The sequence below is a fragment of the Brassica rapa genome, chromosome A08 (genome assembly GCF_000309985.2).
Source record: "Brassica rapa cultivar Chiifu-401-42 chromosome A08, CAAS_Brap_v3.01, whole genome shotgun sequence".
Classification (NCBI taxonomy): Eukaryota; Viridiplantae; Streptophyta; class Magnoliopsida; order Brassicales; family Brassicaceae; genus Brassica; species Brassica rapa.
The window spans coordinates 18,841,874-18,860,599 of NC_024802.2; the positions used below are offsets into that span (position 1 = coordinate 18,841,874).

The 18,726-nt window shown below is 36.5% G+C and overlaps 4 protein-coding genes and 1 long non-coding RNA gene across 6 annotated transcripts; 4 read left to right on the top strand and 1 right to left on the bottom strand.

Moving 5' to 3' along the window:
- The first annotated feature begins 93 nt into the window (after nucleotides 1-93).
- On the top strand, nucleotides 94-1,675 carry LOC103835653. Its single transcript, XM_033276647.1, has 5 exons — nucleotides 94-343; nucleotides 434-604; nucleotides 680-802; nucleotides 881-1,024; nucleotides 1,118-1,675. The coding sequence occupies exons 1-5, from the start codon at nucleotides 272-274 to the stop codon at nucleotides 1,559-1,561; spliced, it is 954 nt and encodes a 317-aa protein (XP_033132538.1). The 5' UTR covers nucleotides 94-271; the 3' UTR covers nucleotides 1,562-1,675.
- Nucleotides 1,676-1,847: 172 nt separating this feature from the next.
- On the top strand, nucleotides 1,848-3,600 carry LOC103836254. Its single transcript, XM_033276652.1, has 5 exons — nucleotides 1,848-2,187; nucleotides 2,269-2,457; nucleotides 2,563-2,697; nucleotides 2,792-2,938; nucleotides 3,001-3,600. Exons 1-5 carry the CDS (start codon nucleotides 2,128-2,130, stop codon nucleotides 3,379-3,381), a joined length of 912 nt encoding a protein of 303 aa, XP_033132543.1. The 5' UTR covers nucleotides 1,848-2,127; the 3' UTR covers nucleotides 3,382-3,600.
- On the bottom strand, nucleotides 3,357-6,064 carry LOC108869426. Its single transcript, XR_001955793.2, has 4 exons — nucleotides 5,831-6,064; nucleotides 4,961-5,449; nucleotides 4,733-4,865; nucleotides 3,357-4,307 (listed from the first exon to the last, which is right to left on the bottom strand). It is a non-coding gene; the product is annotated as an uncharacterized LOC108869426 (long non-coding RNA).
- Nucleotides 6,065-6,132: 68 nt separating this feature from the next.
- Nucleotides 6,133-9,705, top strand: LOC103835657. 2 transcript variants are annotated; one of them, XM_033276653.1, is made up of 7 exons: nucleotides 6,133-6,212; nucleotides 6,305-6,362; nucleotides 6,464-7,992; nucleotides 8,073-8,264; nucleotides 8,372-8,506; nucleotides 8,589-8,735; nucleotides 8,797-9,705. In XM_033276653.1, exons 3-7 carry the CDS (start codon nucleotides 7,933-7,935, stop codon nucleotides 9,109-9,111), a joined length of 849 nt encoding a protein of 282 aa, XP_033132544.1. In that variant the 5' UTR covers nucleotides 6,133-6,212; nucleotides 6,305-6,362; nucleotides 6,464-7,932; the 3' UTR covers nucleotides 9,112-9,705. The 2 variants fall into 2 exon arrangements, with proteins under 2 accessions (XP_033132544.1, XP_033132545.1); XM_033276654.1 differs by lacking the exon at nucleotides 8,372-8,506.
- Nucleotides 9,706-11,580: 1,875 nt separating this feature from the next.
- LOC103835656 lies at nucleotides 11,581-15,342 on the top strand. Its single transcript, XM_009111845.3, has 5 exons — nucleotides 11,581-13,978; nucleotides 14,062-14,247; nucleotides 14,353-14,481; nucleotides 14,565-14,711; nucleotides 14,794-15,342. Exons 1-5 carry the CDS (start codon nucleotides 13,919-13,921, stop codon nucleotides 15,115-15,117), a joined length of 846 nt encoding a protein of 281 aa, XP_009110093.1. The 5' UTR covers nucleotides 11,581-13,918; the 3' UTR covers nucleotides 15,118-15,342.
- Nucleotides 15,343-18,726: the final 3,384 nt, after the last annotated feature.

The window sequence follows — 18,726 nt, forward strand, 5'->3', positions numbered from 1 at the left end:
GTCGAAAGAGGAGGTCACGAGAAGAGAACTTGCTCCAGTTCTTTAACTAGTTCCCGGCCCGTATGGTACACTCAACCTCCACACCACTAATCCGTATTATTAATATTAATAGCCTTTCTTAATTAACTTAACCTTCTGTATAGGCTGTCTCCCTCAGACCATATCGTTGACTTTCTATTTCCCTTGATCTGTCATTTTTTACCTTGCTCTGTTTCGGGTGGCTCTGAAGTTTCAAGATCAGAGAAGAAGACAGGTGTTAGTGTTATTCAATATGTTTGAAAATAAGGATGTGCTTCCTGGATTTGTGGTCTGGATTAATCAGACTATTCAAGAGCCTCTCAAGGTTAAACTTTCATTAACATCTCTAGAAGCTTAATCAAATATAGAACATAGTTGGATCATGCTTTATGTGCTATTGTTATTGTTGATATAGGCTGAGTTCAAGAGGTTAAGGAATATCAAAGAGCAAAGCTTGGTCAAGAGTCTTAACAAGATAGAGGCAGAGACTACTTATGATAAGCACAGAGATGAGGAGAAGTTAGAAAGGCAATTACAATCTTGGAGAAACAATCCTTCATGGATTGATCAACCTCCTAAGGTTCAGGTATGATCATAACCAAAAAAAAAAATATCTCAAAACATAGAGTAGCTGGTATTCAAAGAAATATTGTCTTTGCAGGTGAAAACACAAAACGGTTCGTTTTGCCATTTGAATGTAGAAGTTAACGTGGGATTGCCTCCTGAATCAGTCTACAATATTTTCACTCATCCAGACAACAAACGATACTTCAAGAACATCAAGGTGCTTGCTGGTCTCTGCTGTCTTGTATGATTCAAAACGTAGTGATTATTAAGATAATTTTTTTAATCTCTAAACCAGGAATGCATATCAAGAAAAGTTTTGATGGAGGAAGGACCAATGCAGACAGTGGAGGTGAAGCAAGCCGCGGCTTGGAAGTTTCTTTGGTGGGCTGGTACTTTCCCTGTACATCTAATTGTCCAAGAAAATCGAAAAAATCTCACCGTAAGATATAATTATGGTCTTCACAAAAATCATTATTTTTCTTCTGTATTCACCACTTCAAATTTGTTTTTCTCTCTTTATTTTCAAGCACAGTCAAAATATAAGCAAGAGAAAACAATGTTCATGAAAGTGTTTGAGGGTTGTTGGAGAGTAGAGCCATTGTTTATAGATGAACATTTGTGTGACCGCATGAAACCAAAAACTCTACAAGATTACGATAGTTGTAGCAATGGACGAGGAAGGGTAGGGTCGAAGGTGACAATGGATCAGATGTTTCAGCCTTCTGCTATACTTACTCCACCTCCACTTTCTTGGTACATTCGCGGGATCACCATTAAAACCACAGAGAGTATGATTGAAGATCTCCTCGCTGAAGCTGCTAGGCTCCGAGGAGGAGGAGGAGGAGGCCATGATGATGATGGTCAAGGAGAAAACGGCGTTGTATTGGAGAAGAGCAAAGATGAGCACATAAAGGAGAGATGGAGATCACGTAGGAGAAGTAACGGGATGAGATATACGAATCGGAGAATGATGTAATTAATGTAATTGTAATTAATGTAATTGTAACCCTAAAATATCTGACTACCTATTGTTGATTCAAGCAGTGCCAATTCATGGCACAACCGGATAAAACCTTCTCTTTTTTTTTAAAGAAAAAAGTTTAAAGAGTTTATACATAAATCGCATAGCCCCAAAATTTTCAAAATTTGTTTATTAATAACTTTAAAATGTTTATGGTATTTTAAATTTCAGATCCGACCATTGATTAAACATTAAAAAAAATTGGACTACCAAAAAAAAAGGAACATGCACTTTGGTGGGTTTTGATTCATTTTACTGAGAACTTGGGTCTTCTCTTTCCTCAGAAAGATCTCGCTTGTACGTCATGTAATCACGAGAATTGAGCTGCCAGCCTGCCACTTCATTGTTTCACCATGCATAAAACTTAACGTACACCATTCTCTCAAAATGCAGAATATACTTTAACTAACTTTCCACAAACCATAATATATATATATATACACGCAAGTTTTAGATCGTCATTTACTCTTGCTCTCATCAGGTAAGTATTAGTTTTGGTAGGCTAAACTTTCGAATAGAAAATGGGTATATTCCCTGGATTTGGTAGCTGGATAAGTAAGAACAGTCAACAGCCTCTTAAGGTCAGCTTATATCATCAATCAGAGGACCTGAGGAAGTCAAATGGATATATAAGCACATTTTTATTCCGTTTGTTGATGTAGGCCGAGTCCAAGAGATCTGAAAATGTCGAATCTAAGTCGGTGTCAGAGAAAGACATCAATAATAATGCTCCTGCTAACAAGAAGAAGAAAGAATATGTGTATGATGAAAAAGAGGAGATGAGACAACATATACTTTGGTATGAAGAAGAGAAGAAGCATCCTTGGCATAATCCCCCTCCCAAGGTCAAGGTACGAAAAAAAATCTCTAAACAAAATATAATACCCAAAATCTTTTTGCCTTGGTAGAATCAATAACAAGATCTTTAAAATTTCTTGATATTTTGATCTTTGAAGGTGACAACTAAGAAGGGTGTTTACCATATGAACTTAGAAGTAACCATAGGAGCGGCGCCTAATATGACCTTCTTTTGGTTGACTGACCCAGGGAGCAGTTCGTTTTTTGATATGAAGAATTGGCGCGTCCTTATGGTTTTCTTTTCTCATCATATTATATGATTCCAATGTGGTATTAAATATATAGAAATACATGAGAATGTGATGTCTTTTTTTTTTTGTTATCAAGAAAAACATAAAAAGAAAGGTTTTGACGGAGGATGGTCCGAGGCGGGTCATCAAGGTGGAGAAAGCTGTGGTTCATGACTTCTTTTCGCTGACTACTATTCCTATCCCGTTACATCTAATTGTGGAAGAAAACGAAAAAGATCTTACGGTAAGAAGCTTCTCTCACAAGAATCAACACCTTTTTTTGTACCTAACTCAGCTTACTGACAGGGAAAATATAAGAAAGAGAAAGTAATGTTCATGAAAGTGTTCGAGGGCAACTTTAAAGTGGAGCCTGTATATGTAGATCAAGAACGGTTGTGCAAAAAGAAGTTACCAAAAGATCAAGAAGAATATAAAAAATGTAGTGGTGGCGAAGGAAAGACTGCGTCAAAATTGACAATAAATCAATACTTTGAGCCATATCCTCCATTTAATCTACCGCCGCTTTCTTGGTACATCCGTGGGAGCACCATCAAAGCCTCCAAAAATCTGCTCATTGCACTTCAGAACACATCTAAGATTATAAGAATAGCTAAGCTGCCCGAAGATTATGAAGAATTTAGAGCAAAGATGAATTCCAGGAGTAACGCAAATTCAATATTTTATTAGAAAAGCTTTAAAACAAATTACAACGAATCTGTTTAATCAGAATAATATGACTTCGCAGCTTGTGAATCAACATTGATCATTTTCTAACCTATCAAATTAAGCAACACAACTCTCGTTGCACACTTGATTATGCTTGATAAGAAACTCTCACACCCAGCTCTCTGATCTCTCAAAACCGTGACTAGCTAAAAACCTCTCCAGCTCCTTTTTATTACCACCTAGATGATCCTAACGACTCCTTTGGATAAACCCAAATCTCGTCACATAATCCTTGAATATCTCATTTCGAGTAGATCTTCTTTTAACACAGACTTCTTTGCCACGTCATCTATTGTTACAAAAAGAATACTCCTGCACCTTTGGTCAGACTTGGTAAACATTCTCTAATAAGACGAGAATTCCAAGTCTCAACAGAATATACCAGTACAGGTTGGTCCGTCCCGTCCTGTACTACAGCGGGCTCATATTTACGGGTCAAGGCGGGTCAGTTCCGCGTGGACTGCGGTCTCCAAAAGGGCTGCCCAATCCCGCCCTGCCAAGTGCACAATCCTTTACGGGACGGCCTGCGGGACAGACGCTAATGGAGTGCATCAGTACGCTTTTTGACGCTGCAGGCCGCTCCAGGAGGCTTCTTGACGCTGCAGGCTGCTCCAGGATGCTTTTTGATGCTGAATGCTGTTCCAGGACGCTTCAGGCTGCTCCACTACATACCTAAGTGCACATAATGAAGATACATGAAGCATCTGCTATTAAAGATGTATCAAATTTGCTATATATTGTTCTTGTAGTCCATTACAACTTGCTCCAAGTGCACAAAACTAATTTGTTATATAACGTCAGCTGGTGGTAATGACCGGACACCCCGGTGTGCTATATCGTAGCCTACACCGGCATTCACAGTCATCACCAGCCACCTCTTTGTTCACCTACAAAAACAAAATACATATCCGAGACTTAATACAAAAATAGAGATAGAATACACCCACAATTTCAAACAACAGTTAACTGAGCTACCTAGCAAACCGAGACAGAGACATAACACATTCACATAACATCAAACTAAGCTAAAAAGCAAGCATCACAAGCAATAAAATTATATCAGTGACAAAACAAGTAACTAAAGTTCTCATGTAATGGTGTTTAGTTTGCTTAGTTTCTAGTCTTTTACTTTGCTTAGTTTGTTGAGTTTAGCACTGGTGTTTAGATTGCTTTTTAATTTCTCCGCTACTTGTGTTCTCATGTAATCTCTGTCAAAAACAGAAAATTTGGTATAATCAATTTAACATTTTACCAAAAAAAAAAAAAAAAAAAAAACAAGTAACTAAAGAGGATAAATGGAGAAAAAGACGACCATGCATGCAGCGAAGGCGAAGTGACGGTGGTGGATTTTAGAAGAATAGAAGCTCTGGCAGTGGATCTAAGAAGAATAGAAGCTCCGGTGGTGGATCGAAGCAAAGGAGCTCCAGAAGAAGAAGAAAACCCACCTGAAATAATGAGTTAGAGTGTTAGACCCGAGAAAATATAAATCGACAACAAACCATGTTTGATCTTTCTTTGCATGTGACATGCATGTAGTCACCGTCGCTGAAGAACCCATCGCCGGAGCTGGATCTCGTCTTCGGTGGAAAGTGAGTTCGAATAATTCTCCCGGTGGCTTAAAGAAGCTCCACTCATGGAGATAGAAGACACATGGGAGTAGTCTGGAAGTAGTCTGGAAGTATCATCAACCTTCAAATATCCGTCATCGGAGCTCCATTTGTCGTCGGCGAACATCTAAGACCGAATCGCTCTCTCTCTCTCTCTCTCTTCTCTCTCTCTCTCTCTCTCTCTCTCTCTCTCTCTCTCTCTCTCTCTCTCTCTCTCTCTCTCTCTCGTTGTTTCAGGTGAAGGCAAAAATGGAGACTATTTGCGGGTCTTCAATATCCCGCAGGTTAACCTGTGGTCCATCCCGCTTTCGGCCCGATCGCACAGTACTATCTCGCGAGGCCCGAAAGTTTATGGGCTTACTAAATTAAGGCCCAATTTTGCCACAACAAGCCTTAACGGTTCAGATCCTTGGTTGACATTCCTATATGCCACCAAAACCGTTGATTAGACTTTTTTAGTTTTAAATTTACATTAGTGTTTATAATAAATAAAGTTGATGAAGTTTTCTATGGTTAAAATAATATATGTTAGTCATTTTCGGTTATAATACTTTCAGGACATCATGTATGAATTTGTAAACTTAAAAAAAAAATAGGATACATTCAGACACAACTGGTGATAATTTGTTTATTATAACTAAAGATTTTTTGACAATCAAATACGACAACAAATAGAAAATTTATCGAAATCCTTAAATTGTTATCAAACATACATAAAATTGTTATCACATACTATTATTGACTAGTATTAACTGCCGCAGCTTAAAAGTTTTTTTAAATTGAGATAAAATAGGTTAGTATACCTCTTCTGGAGCTTGCGATCTATTCATCTCTCTGCTACTCATCTATTTTAAACTCGATTCTTATACCCATCTCTCTTAATGGCTAACTCAAGGGTGTTTTTCTGATTTGAAGTCCGGTAGGTGTTCATCGGTTGTGGAGGCGAGTCTGCTGCGGTACTGGGAGGCTAGGAACGTCAAGCCTGGTGAATCTGAAACTATTATTTAGCATTGAGATCGATTTCCAGTCAATTAGCATTGGTTCTGTATTTTTGTGTTTTGTCCCCCTTTTATATATAAAGATGGACTGTTATTTATTAAAGTAGGTGTTACGGTTGGCATCAAGTGCCACACTGGATTTACGAAGATATCAAAATGGATCAAAGCTGTCCTTCATTGAGCTTCAGTTAATTTATTTGTTTATAATTTCCATTCTTATGCTTTTTGCGTTACTGTTGATTTCTTATAACTGGATCTGGATTGTTATTGATTTTGCAGAATCTTCCAACTCTGTGCTAGAAGATACAGTTTTGGATGTTCTCAAAATTCTTATTTGGTAAGGAATCCAACAATCAATATGGTCTTTTTGATTTCTATGGGCTCTTCGTATATGTAGTTTCATGATGTCTTAAAGTAAATATTACTTTTTCTGTATAGGTAAAAAACCATCTGATTCTCATACATTGCAAAGCCGGAAACGTAATATACTCCTTATTGCTTTTCATCTCTTGAGAACCAACAGAAGAATTTGGAGAAGAAGATTGTGACCGAGATCTTACCGGCAAAGAAATTCCACAAAGCTGAAGAATACCATCAGCATTACCTCTCCAAAGGTGGGAAGAGTGGCCATGCACAATCCCCTTCAAAGAGCTGTAAGGACCCTATCAGCTGCTTTGGCTGAGGAAAAGCTTTTGTTCCTCTTCCACCAAAACAGAGGATTCTCAGAGAATATGTATATGTTTGTGTGTGTGTGTGTGTTGATTTGTAAGTCTCAGTTAGTAATAAAGATGCATGTGTGATCATCTCAAGTGTGTGTGTTCCAAAAAAAAAAGTGTTCCAAAACAAAATGATCATCTCAAGTGTGTAACTGAATCTGATGTATGTTGGAATAATTAATAAGTACCATCATTAGAACCTAAACCTCTTATTTACTTATGTTTTTGTGTTAGGATTCTCTAATTTTCTTGAACGGATGCATGGCCTCTAACCACTTTTGCCACTCATACACCAACATGTCCAATTTTGTTTTAAAAAATTACGATGTTGCTGAGGTGATTTTAGCAGGAGACAACCATCCATTGACTGGCATGTGTTCTATCAGCTGCATGTAACACTTTTTGAGATATGGGTTGGAAGAAGAAAAGGCTGCAACTGGATTAAAGGACACGTGACATTCACACAACTTGAATTGTAACGTAAATAAAATTGAAGTTTAAACTCTCTGATAGTCTGATGGCAGAGTCTGCTGTTGCCACTATCATCTGTTATGAGAATTCAGAGAGTTAATTTCGTAGTTAATGTTATGTTTTCATTGTACTTCTCTAGTTTTTCACAAGAACAAATAATTTCAAACTATTTTGTTCTGTATTCACCACTTCAAATTGTTTTTTTCTCCCTTTATTGTCGAGAGCAGTCAAAATATAATGAAGAGAAAACAATGTTCATGAAAATGTTTGAGGGTTCTTGGAGATTAGAGCCATTGTTTATAGACGAACATTTGTGTGACCGCTTAAAACCAAAAACACAAGAAGATTCTATACTTGTAGCAATGGACGAGGGAGGATAATCGCATAGATCCTACAATTGATTATACATTGAAAAAAATATTGGACTCTACCAAAAACCGAACATGCACATTGGTGGGTTTTCATTTTTCTGAGAACTTGGGTCTTCTCTTTCCCCAGAAAGGTCTCGCTTGTACGTCATGTAATCACGAGAATTGAGCTGCCCACTTCATTTTTTCGCCATGCATAAAACTTAACGTACACCATTCTCTCAAAGTGCAGAATATACTTTAACTGGCATTCCACAAACCATACTATATATACTCAAGTTTTAGATCGTCATTTACTCTTCCTCTCATCAGGTAAGTATTAGTTTTGGTGGGCTAAACTTTCGAATAGAAAATGGGTGTATTCCCTGGATTTGGTAGCTGGATCAGTAAGAACAGTCAACAGCCTCTTAAGGTCAGCTTATATCATCAATCAGAGGACCTGAGGAAGTCAAATAGATATAAACGCACATTTTATTCTGTTTGTTGATGTAGGCCAAGTCAAAAGGATCTGAAAATGTCGAATCTAAGTTGGTGTCAGAGAAAGACACTAATAGTAATGCTCCTGCTAACAAGAAGAAGAATAGGAAAGAACACTATGATGAAAAAGAGGAGAGGATACAACATATACTTTGGCATGAAGAAGAGAAGAAGCATCCTTGGCAAAATCCCCCTCCCAAGGTCAAGGTAAAGAAAAAAATATCCAAACAAAATATAATACCCAAAAATCCTTTTGCCTTGGTAGAATCAAGAACAAGATCTTTAAAATTTCTTTAATTTTTTGATCTTTGAAGGTAACAACTAAGAAGGGTGTTTACCATATGAACTTAGAAATGACCATAGGAGCGGCGCCTGAATTAACCTACTTATGGTTGATTGATTCATGGGGCAGTCATTTTTATGATGAGAAGAAGCGGCGAGACCTTATGGTTTTCTTTTCTGATCATTATATGATTCCAATTTGGTATTAAATATACATGAGATTGTGATTTTCTTTTGTTTATTATCAAGAAAAACATATCAATAAAGGTTTTGACGGAGGATGGTCCGAGGCGGGTCATCAAGGTCGAGAAAGCTGTGGTTTATGACTTCTTTTCGCTGACTTCTATTCCTATCCCGTTACATCTAATTGTGGAAGAAAACGAACAAGATCTTACGGTAAGAAGCTTCTCCCACAAGAATCAACACCTTTTTTGTACTTAACTCAGCTTACTGACAGGGAAAATATAAGAAAGAGAAAGTAATGTTGATGAAAGTGTTCGAGGGCAACTATAAACTGGAGCCTGTATATGTAGATCAGGAACGGTTGTGTAAAAAGAGGTTACCAAAAAGTCAAGAAGAATATAAAAAATGCAGTGGTGGCCAAGGAAATATTGCGACAAAATTGATCATAAACCAATACTTTGAGCCATATCCTCCATTTAATCTACCGCCGCTTTCTTGGTACATCCGAGGGAACACCATCAAAACCTCCAAAAATTTGCTCAATGCACTTCAGGACACGGCTAAGATTATACGAAGTACGAAAGGTTGAGTTGAGCTGCCCGAAGAATATGCCAGATTGAGACGTCAAATGAGACTTTCTTAGTTTTATATTTTATTAGTGTTTATAAACAAAATATAGATGAAGTTTTTATAGTTAAAATAAAATTTGTTAGTAATTTTCAGTTATAACACTTTTTTGAAAAAGTCAGTTATAATACTTTCAGGACATTATGTTTGAATTTGAAAACTTCTTTAAAAGATCGTACATTCGTATGTATTCAAACACAATTAGTGATAATTTGTTTATCTAGCTAAAGATTTTTCGACGAATAATAAGACAAAAAATATAAAGTTTATTGAAATCCTTAATTTTTGAAAAATAGAAAATTGTCATCAAACATACAAAAATTGTTTATCACGTATTATTGACTACTAGGTGGACCGCCCGCACGCATGTGCGGGCATTAACATTAATATTAAGTTGATATTATATTTACAACTATATAATATTTATGTTACATGTATATGGTTAATATGAAAGATTCGATGTTACATATTGATATTTATACTATGTTCATATGAACAAAGAATACATTAGAACGTTTAGAAAACGATCACATTTAACACTAATCTTAAAACATCAGAAAAATATAATTGAGAAAAAATAAATATTTCACGCACAACCCCAATAAAAAATATTAGCCATGAAATATAAAAGAGAGATTTAAATTACCTGAGAATTATTATCATTGGTTTCATTGTAACAGCAGAGATGATTTACGGTTTCCTTCTCTAAGCTTTGAGTCAGAAAAGAGGTAATTCTAACAAAAATATTTAAAGATAACAAATTATATAATTGATAGGACAACATCAATGAGTTTCAAAGTTTTTAAAAAGCTTTGAGATTACCTTTGGCTCTCAGACGTACCGAAGAGGATCACGCACAATAAATAAATTGCACTTAATTAGCATACATATCTTATATTATATTCTTGATAAGTGATTTAACTTTATAAAAAAAAAGAATTACCTTTTTCGAAAGAGATCATCAGTTCCTGGATAAACAAAGTCGTCTTTTTTTTGTTAGTTGAATCACTACTGATGCAAAAATATAGATAGAGATACAACATGAAGAGGAAGAGAACAAAAATAAACGGAGAAGAAGAATCCCCCATAATATTACCAGTAATGGTGTTCCCGTCTATGAGTTACTTATTGATTATCATACACCTGCACAAGATCACAAAAGTAGAATTTAAATTATAACGATCAAAAACATATGAAAACTTAAAAGATAGATGCATGAAACTAATGTGGGTGGTGCGATATTTATATAGCAAATTAGTTTAAGTTTCTAAATGACCTAGTTTTCAAGAGAAGCAATGAGATATAATATCCTCTAATAAATTTTAATTCAGCTATGAGATAAAATATCTTCTAATAAATTTTTAAAAATATTCTGGTTATAATATATACATAATTTTGATAACTCAAATCTTGTTATATATATATATATATTTAAATATTAAATGCATGATATTAGGAAAGAAGATATCTCGTCAGTTGATTGAAACTGGTTTTTGATAAAACAAATCACACTATAAGGATTTAAATAATAGATAATAAGAAAAAAATAAGGAATTTTAACGTTAAAACCCCCCAACTATGTTTGTTTTGGGTAAAAACCCTCAAACTAAGTATTTAACGAAAAACCCCATAAACTAACTTTATTTAATGAATTAAACTCTGATAGGTCATAATTACTATTACTACCAGTAAATATTTAGTTTAGGGGTTTCTACACTAAGTAAACATAGTTGAGGAATTTTACCATTAAAATGAAAAAAATTCAAAATATTGTAATAGGATGATAAATTTTCAAAATACATTTTATTAATATGTATAAGCTTCTATAAATGACTTAGAACATCTTATAATAATTTAAAACGCCTGATTTTTATAAATATATTTATAATTTTATAAATGTATTTATAATTTTATAAATGATTTATAAAGCATGCATTGAATTATTAGACATTAATAGTTATTATGATACTTTATATACAAATATAATTCTTTCTATATGAATATAAAATCATTATATCAATTATATCATTATATCAATCATTATATAAAATCTTTATATTCAAATAAACACTTTTGTGTATTATTTTATGTAATTTATAAATATATAAAAAAATTGATCGTATTATTACTCTTTCATAGTTTCAACAATTAGTTACCATAAATAATTATTTCTAATATTATGTAGATTATTTGGAAAGTGGTAATTGAATTATCCTTTCCTTTTAGATATAATTATAATAAATAAAATTAAAAACCATCGGTCAATCAAATTATAACAATTTGAAGAGTTCATTTATGATCAACACGTAATAAAAAATCACTTATGTGACTTCTCAATCAATATATAGTAGGATCTATATTTTTATAAATAATTTATAACATTATATAAATAATTTTAAAATTCTGATAAATTTATTCTTAAACAACGATAAATAATTTAAAAATCATATTAATAAACATGTTTGGATTTTTGTAATATTTAAAATAGTTATTATATAATTATATTCGAATACAATTCATCAAGTAGAATATAAAACTATTATAATTATCTTATATAAAAATTTGTTCATTATATTTTATAGTTTATAGATATTAAAAGTAATAAAATATAACATTATTAATCTTTCTATACTTTCGAGATTTAGTTGCCATACATTGATATTTGTAATATTCTTTAGATTATATGGCAAGTGGTGTTAAATGTTTTTAGACTTACCTTAAATTTTTAGATTTAATTTAAATAAATAAAAATTAAAAACTATCGACCAATCAAATTATAACAATTTTTTTGAAAGTTTACCTATGAACGACACGTCATCAAAAATCACTAAAGTGACTTCTCTTTTAATGTATAGGGGGATAGGTAACAGCAGCTGATTTTTTTTTTTAACTGAGATTACTTAAAATTATTTACAATCTAACATGTCGCCAGAAAGATTAATAAGTGTGTTGGATTTGTTATCAGTTGATACAACAATAGTTCAAATTTGATTACATAAGTTTATTGAATAATTGTGGAAGAACAAAATACAAGAAAATATATATTTTATTGTTTTAAATTTAATGTCCTTTATAACCGTTGATGAGATTGGATTATTTGAAAAAAATTATATGTTTAATAATTCTAGAAAAAAATATATAAAAAGGTATAGTTTGTAAATTCCCTTAGGTAATGTAAACCGATAGATCGACACTAACGAACTACGGAATAAACCTACGTGAAGACATGAAAGAAACAAACATGGAAAACACTAGTTTTTTTTTCAAAAAAAAAACACTAGTTTTGTTCAGTGAACATCCACAAATAAACTATTCTTAAACACATGAATGAAAATTACGGGCTTAATTATTAATCGACTTTTAAAATGTGTCTGGTCCATTAATATTCCAAAATTTTAAAAGGGACGCTAAAGATATTTTCTGAAAAATGTTAAATTATCATTAAAAAGAGAATTTTCTACAACTTTTTTTTTATAATGCTCTATCGACTGATCCGGTCAGCTTTCAGAAAAACGTACTTTATACTATATATCTATCACACCATATGATCTAAGTTTGAAGTACTTTCCGACTAAAGTCAAAGAGGGACCGATCATCTGTTACAGCCAACCATATTAATCACTTGGATTCAAAATTAAATTAGTTCTGAGAGGAATCGAGCTCATGGTACACACTTGTGTGATCTCATTTCTCAAATTGTGTGACTCTGTTCCCGTGTGACTTTGTTTCTCAACTTGTGTGATTCTATTTCTCTACTCGTGTCTATTCCCGCAAATCTTCTACTTCAACCATATTTAATGATCGAAATACGGTTACGGACGCCTTTGTCAATGAACATTAGGAGAGTTGCACAGTTCTTATTACTATTCTTTTTGTTCCATTTACTTTAGTTCGACGTTACCGGGTCGGGTTGGGTTGGATCGAAGCATCCAAAAAATAACATTTGAAATCTCCGGTGTCAAACCCAGGAATCAAGGAAGGAAGAACTAAAATTTTGTAAGCTTTGGCGATTTGTAAAATTTTAGGTTTATATAAAAAGAAATGTGGATCATATATTTTTTGGGTTTTAAATGAAAAAACCTTTCATTTAAATAAAATGCAAGAATAAAAAATTTCACCTGGGTCGGATCGAAGAATCTAAAAAATATCATTTGAAACTCGGGTCAGATTGTGCGGTAACCGGGAATCAGGGAAGGAGTGACATTCACAATAAATAATATCAAAGGAGGGAGGGCACAGGAGACGTGCGTACGCTCACTCACAGTAATTGCCACACCCTAACTTCTCTGTCAAGTCAGGTTTAGAAAATCTCTGCTTTAATCTCTCTGTTCATCTCTATGCTCTGCTATGATAACTTATGCTTGAAAATGTGGATGGGTTATTATAAGCACAAGATCCTAGTAAAGGTTACTCTGGTCCCGGTGGTTCAACTTTCATCTATGGTCATCACATGAAATCTAGTGAATCTGCTATCATCCGTATGTAAAGCCTCTTGAGAAAGTAACCCTAATAAATTACGTATTGTTGATTCAAGGACTGTACTTAAAAAGGAACATGCTTTTTGATGGGTCTCCTCTTTCCTCAGAAAGGTCTCGCTTGTACGTCATGTAATTCATGAGAGTTGAGCTGCCATGCATAAAACTTAACGTACACTATTCTCTCAAGATGCAGAATATACTATTCCACAAACCATATAATATACACAAGCTGTAGATCGTCATTTACTTTTGCTCTAATCAGTTCTGCTAGGCTAAACTTTCGAACAGAAAATGGGTGTATTCCCTGGATTTGGTAGCTGGATCAATCAGAACAGTCAACAGCCTCTTAAGGTCAGCCTTATATCACCAACCATAGGAGCTGATCGATGAAGCCAAATAAATATAAAACACATTTTTATTGTTTGTTCATGTAGGCCGAGTCCAAGAGATCTGAAAATGGCGAATCTAAGTCGGCGTCAGAGAAAGACACTAATAATGCTCCTGCTAAGAAGAAGGAGGAGGTGGTATATTATGATGAAAAAGAGGACACGAGACAAGAAGGACTTTGGCATGAAGCAGAGAAGAAGCATCCATGGCATAATCCACCTCCCAAGATCAAGGTAAGAAAAAAATCACTCTAACACAATACAATACCCAAAAAAAAATTGCCTTGGTAAAATCAATAACAAGATCCTTAAGTTTTCTTATATTTTTGATCTTTGAAGGTGACAAATAAGAAGGGTCTTTACCATATGAACATAGAATTGACCGTGGGAACGACTCCTAATATTGTCTACTACGTGTTGACTGAAAGCAATCCGTTTTTCGATAGGAAGAAGTGGCGCCACCTAATGGTTGTCTTTGCTGATCATTATATGATTCGAATGTGGTATTAAATATAGTCAATACTTGATATGTTTATCTTTTTGTTATCAAGAAAAACACATCAAGAAAGGTTTTGAAGGAGAATGGTCCGAGGCGGATCGTCATGGTAGAGAAAGCTGTGGCTTATGACTTCCTTTCGCTGACGACTATATCTATCCCGATACACCTTACTATGGAAGAAAACAGAAAAGATCTTACGGTAACAAGCTTTCTCTCACAAGAATCAACAACACCTTTGTGTTTGTATTGATGAAACCTAACTAATTCAGCTTATTGGACAGACAAAATATAAGAAAGAGAAAGTATTGTTCATGAAAGAGTTCCACGGCAACTATAAAGTGGAGCCTATATATGTAGATCAAGAACGGTTGTGCAAAAAGAGGCTACCAAAGAGTCCAGAAGAATATAAAAAATGTAGCGGTGGCCAAGGAAGGATTGGGTCAAAATTAACAATAAACCATTACTTCCAACCATATCCTCCATTTAGTCTACCTCCGCTTTCTTGGTTCATCCGTGGGATCACCATCAAAACCTCCAAAAAATTGCTCAACTTGCTTCAGGACATGGCTTTTTCTTTACGACAAGCAGGGCCACCCTCAGAATAAGCCATCAAAGCGAGAGGAAACGATGTTGTTGAACTACATAATTTTTAGAAAATCAGAAGATTATTAGTAAACATATATACAAAAACTGTTTATCGCGTATGATTATTTTGGTATCGACTACCGCAGCTGAAAATTGTTTTTTTTTTTATAAGTTGAAACTACTAAAAGTTATTTGTGTTTTTAACATATCATAAGAAAGATTAGATGGACTGGATTTGTTATCAATTGATGGTTCAAATATTTAATTGCACTCGAATGATCATGCAAGAAAAAGAATACAAAAAAACTATATTTTACTGTTTTTTTTTTTTTTGGTCAACAGCTTTTCATTCAACTAATAAAAGCTTACATATTGTTTTGCAACATAAGAGAAGCGAGAGCATTTTTTGCAAGATTATCCGCTACAAGGTTTGCAGAGCGCGGAATTAAAACAAAAGATAAAGATGTGAAGAGAGGAATGAGGTGACTAATATCGCATAGAAGTCCCGCTATCTCGTTCAACACCGACCCTGATCGTAGGGCAGAGATGAGGACGCTTGAGTCCGATAGAATCTGGAGCCTTGAAAACCCCTCCTTTGATGCTTCCTGCATCGCCTTCCGAATGGCTAGAGCCTCCGCTATTAGAGCTGATCCGACAAAGCTGCGCGACTCCGCGCCTTGGATCTCCACATGGGTCTTCTTATCCTGTATAAACCAACCAAATCCAGCACATTTAGTCTCAACATTCCAAGCCCCATCCACCGAACATGTCGGAACCTCAGTCACAATCCTCTCTGTATTGCTGCGCACAGGGAGTTCAAATGTTTCTGGTTTTATCTTAGCAGCTTCCCATTCTTTAGCATCTCGAACTGCCTTGGAGAGAGTCTCTTCCGCTGTGTACAGCTTATCCTCAAACAGTCTCTTGTTCCTTGCTGTCCAAAGGTTCCAAATGATCCAAGGGGACAGGGGGGAACCACACAGACCTGACGGCGGGAGATTTAGGACCTTGGGGATAAGGGACAATAGCTGTTGTAGTGAGCCCAAAAGGAAGGCCTGATCTTGGGAGCCAGGGAGAAAAATTGGAGCGAGCTCCCATGTTCGTTGAGCAAAAGGACAGTGCATGAGAACATGTTCAACAGTTTCCAGCATCCCACAAACCTTACACGCAGGAGCAACTTCCACTCCACGTCTGATCAGAAGCTCCGCGACAGGTAGGGCACTGTTCAGAGCTCTCCAAATGAAATGTTGGATCTTCCCTGGAGCGTCTAGTTTCCAGACATGTTTGATCCAATCAAAACCAGGCGGGTTCGGTTGATGTTCTATTAGATTGGTCATCCTATAGCCAGACTTGGTGGTGTAGTTACCTTTGCTCTCTCCTAACCACACCAATTTATCAGGAGGTTTGTTGGTACTGGGGATTAGCTGCCTGATAACTTCCTCATAATGAGGTAAATGGAGCCGCACCAAAGGTAAGTTCCATTCGTTCGAGTCCGGTAACAGCAAGTCTTGTACTTTAAGGTGCTGGTTTGTCCTTGTTGGAGGTCCAATGGGTGTCAGCGGTTTTGAAGTGGAGAGCCAAGGGCTGGACCATACGTTGATACTGGCTCCATCTCCAACCAAGTAGCCCAACCCCTTCTCAAGAACATCTTTCCCTGCCATTATCCCTGTCCAACCATGTGACGCCGCCTGTTTGGGGGTGCTCTCCATAAAGGAGCATTCTGAGAAATACTTTCCTTTCAGCACTTGGGAAAGTAAGGCTTCGGGGTTGTTCATAATGCGCCAGCCCAATTTAGCTAGGAGGGCATCATTGAACGATTCAATATTCTTGAAGCCGAGGCCCCCCATACATTTTGGCGTTGCCATTCGATCCCAAGAAACCCACGCCATCTTCCTTTTATCAGGTGCGCTATCCCACCAAAATCTTGTCAAGATTGATTGGATGCGCTTACAGACTGACTTAGGAATTTTGAAGCTTTGCATAGAGAAGTTGGGGAGAGTTGATAGGACTGTTTGCAGCATCACATGCTTTCCCGCACCCGATAAGAACTTCGTCGGCCATGCTTGGGAGCGTTGGCGTATCTTGTCCACCAGTCCTGTAAAGACATCCCCCTTCTTGCGTCCAAAATTTTCAGGTAACCCTAGGTATTTGCCCATACCACCTCCCTTCTCTATGCCAATAAAGGTTTTAACTCTACGCATGATCGACTCTGGCGTTTTCGAAGAGAAGGATATTGTTGACTTGTTCAGGTTTATGCACTGCCCTGAGCAGTTCTCGTATCTCTTTAAAATCCTCATTAGAGAGGTACAGCTCTTCACATTGGTACTACTGAAAAAGACTGTATCATCAGCAAACAATAAATGGTTGATGAAAGGGCTTCTTCGAGCCACCTGTAGTCCCTTCAGTCGCCCATTTTGTTGTTCCTTCAGGCACAGTCCCGTGAGTACCTCAGCACACAGAATGAACAGGTACGGGGACAGCGGATCCCCTTGCCGTAGCCCTCTGTTCGGTAGCACTTTACCAAACGGCGCACCATTGATGAGGTATGCATACGAAACCGTGGAGACACATTCCATCACCCAATTCACCCACACCGCGTCAAAGCCTAGCTGGTTGAGGACTTTGGCTAGGAAAGCCCACTCAATTCTGTCGTACGCTTTGCTCATGTCGGTTTTGATCACCATGGAGCATCTCTTTGAGGCTTCAGAAACCTTTAGATAGTGCAGGTTCTCATGAGTGATAAGGATGTTGTCCGTAATAGCACGCCCCGGGACAAAAGCTGATTGCTGCTTGGACACGATGTGATCAAGGAACTTCTGGAGACGAAGGGTTAGTATCTTTGCTATGATCTTGTAGCGCACATTGCAGAGCGCTATGGGACGGAACTCTGAGGGGCTCTTTGCACCAGGGACCTTAGGGAGTAGACAAATATGCGTTTCATTGACTTTTGGATCCATTTTTCCAGTTAGGAAAAAGTCCCGCACCTCCCTACAGATGTCCTCCCCTATCACTTCCCAAAAGGAATGATAGAACCCTGCGGAGAAACCATCTGGCCCTGGCGCCTTATCAGTGTTGATTTGCTTCACTGCGCAGAGAATCTCCGTATCCGTTGGGATCGCCGTGAGAATTTGATTGGTCTCCGGGGAAATACGCCTTGAGATTGCTTCTTCAACAGCCTCCAGACCCCCAGCTCCATTAGATGTAAAGAGTTTGGTATAGTAGTCTTCAAAGACTTTACCGATCTCAGTCTCCTCATGAAAAGGTATGCCAGCTTCATCTTCAATGGTGGTTAGGCGATTATAGGATCTCCTTCCTTTTGTTACAGCATGGAAGTAGGCGCTGTTCCTGTCTCCTCCTTGTAGCCATTGCACCCTACTTCTTTGACGCCAATACAATTCCTCCTCCTTGTATGCTTTGCTGAGGGCTAGGGAGAGCTCCCTGATGATTTCCGGGGATGGGTTTCCACAGGAAAGATGCTCCTCCAATCTGGACTGGAGATCAATAATAGCTTTTGCACTATTCTCCTTCTTGGTTTTAAACCATTTGATTAGTTCCTCACGACAACGCTTAATCTTATTTTCCACCTGCTCAAGAACATCTTTCTGCCAGGCTTCTTCTATCACTTTGCGTGC

Excerpts from the sequence above, each read along its gene's own strand:
- LOC103835653 (XM_033276647.1), top strand. The coding sequence starts at position 272 with ATGTTTGAAAATAAGGATGTGCTTCCTGGATTTGTGGTCTGGATTAAT. Across the intron at positions 344-433 it reads CTATTCAAGAGCCTCTCAAG|GCTGAGTTCAAGAGGTTAAG; the intron begins GTTAAACTTTCA and ends TTGTTGATATAG. Across the intron at positions 1,025-1,117 it reads AAAATCGAAAAAATCTCACC|TCAAAATATAAGCAAGAGAA; the intron begins GTAAGATATAAT and ends TTTCAAGCACAG.
- LOC103836254 (XM_033276652.1), top strand. The coding sequence starts at position 2,128 with ATGGGTATATTCCCTGGATTTGGTAGCTGGATAAGTAAGAACAGTCAA. Across the intron at positions 2,458-2,562 it reads ATCCCCCTCCCAAGGTCAAG|GTGACAACTAAGAAGGGTGT; the intron begins GTACGAAAAAAA and ends TGATCTTTGAAG. Across the intron at positions 2,698-2,791 it reads AGAATTGGCGCGTCCTTATG|AAAAACATAAAAAGAAAGGT; the intron begins GTTTTCTTTTCT and ends TTTGTTATCAAG.
- LOC103835657 (XM_033276653.1), top strand. The coding sequence starts at position 7,933 with ATGGGTGTATTCCCTGGATTTGGTAGCTGGATCAGTAAGAACAGTCAA. Across the intron at positions 8,265-8,371 it reads ATCCCCCTCCCAAGGTCAAG|GTAACAACTAAGAAGGGTGT; the intron begins GTAAAGAAAAAA and ends TGATCTTTGAAG. Across the intron at positions 8,507-8,588 it reads AGAAGCGGCGAGACCTTATG|AAAAACATATCAATAAAGGT; the intron begins GTTTTCTTTTCT and ends TTTATTATCAAG.
- LOC103835656 (XM_009111845.3), top strand. The coding sequence starts at position 13,919 with ATGGGTGTATTCCCTGGATTTGGTAGCTGGATCAATCAGAACAGTCAA. Across the intron at positions 14,248-14,352 it reads ATCCACCTCCCAAGATCAAG|GTGACAAATAAGAAGGGTCT; the intron begins GTAAGAAAAAAA and ends TGATCTTTGAAG. Across the intron at positions 14,712-14,793 it reads AAAACAGAAAAGATCTTACG|ACAAAATATAAGAAAGAGAA; the intron begins GTAACAAGCTTT and ends CTTATTGGACAG.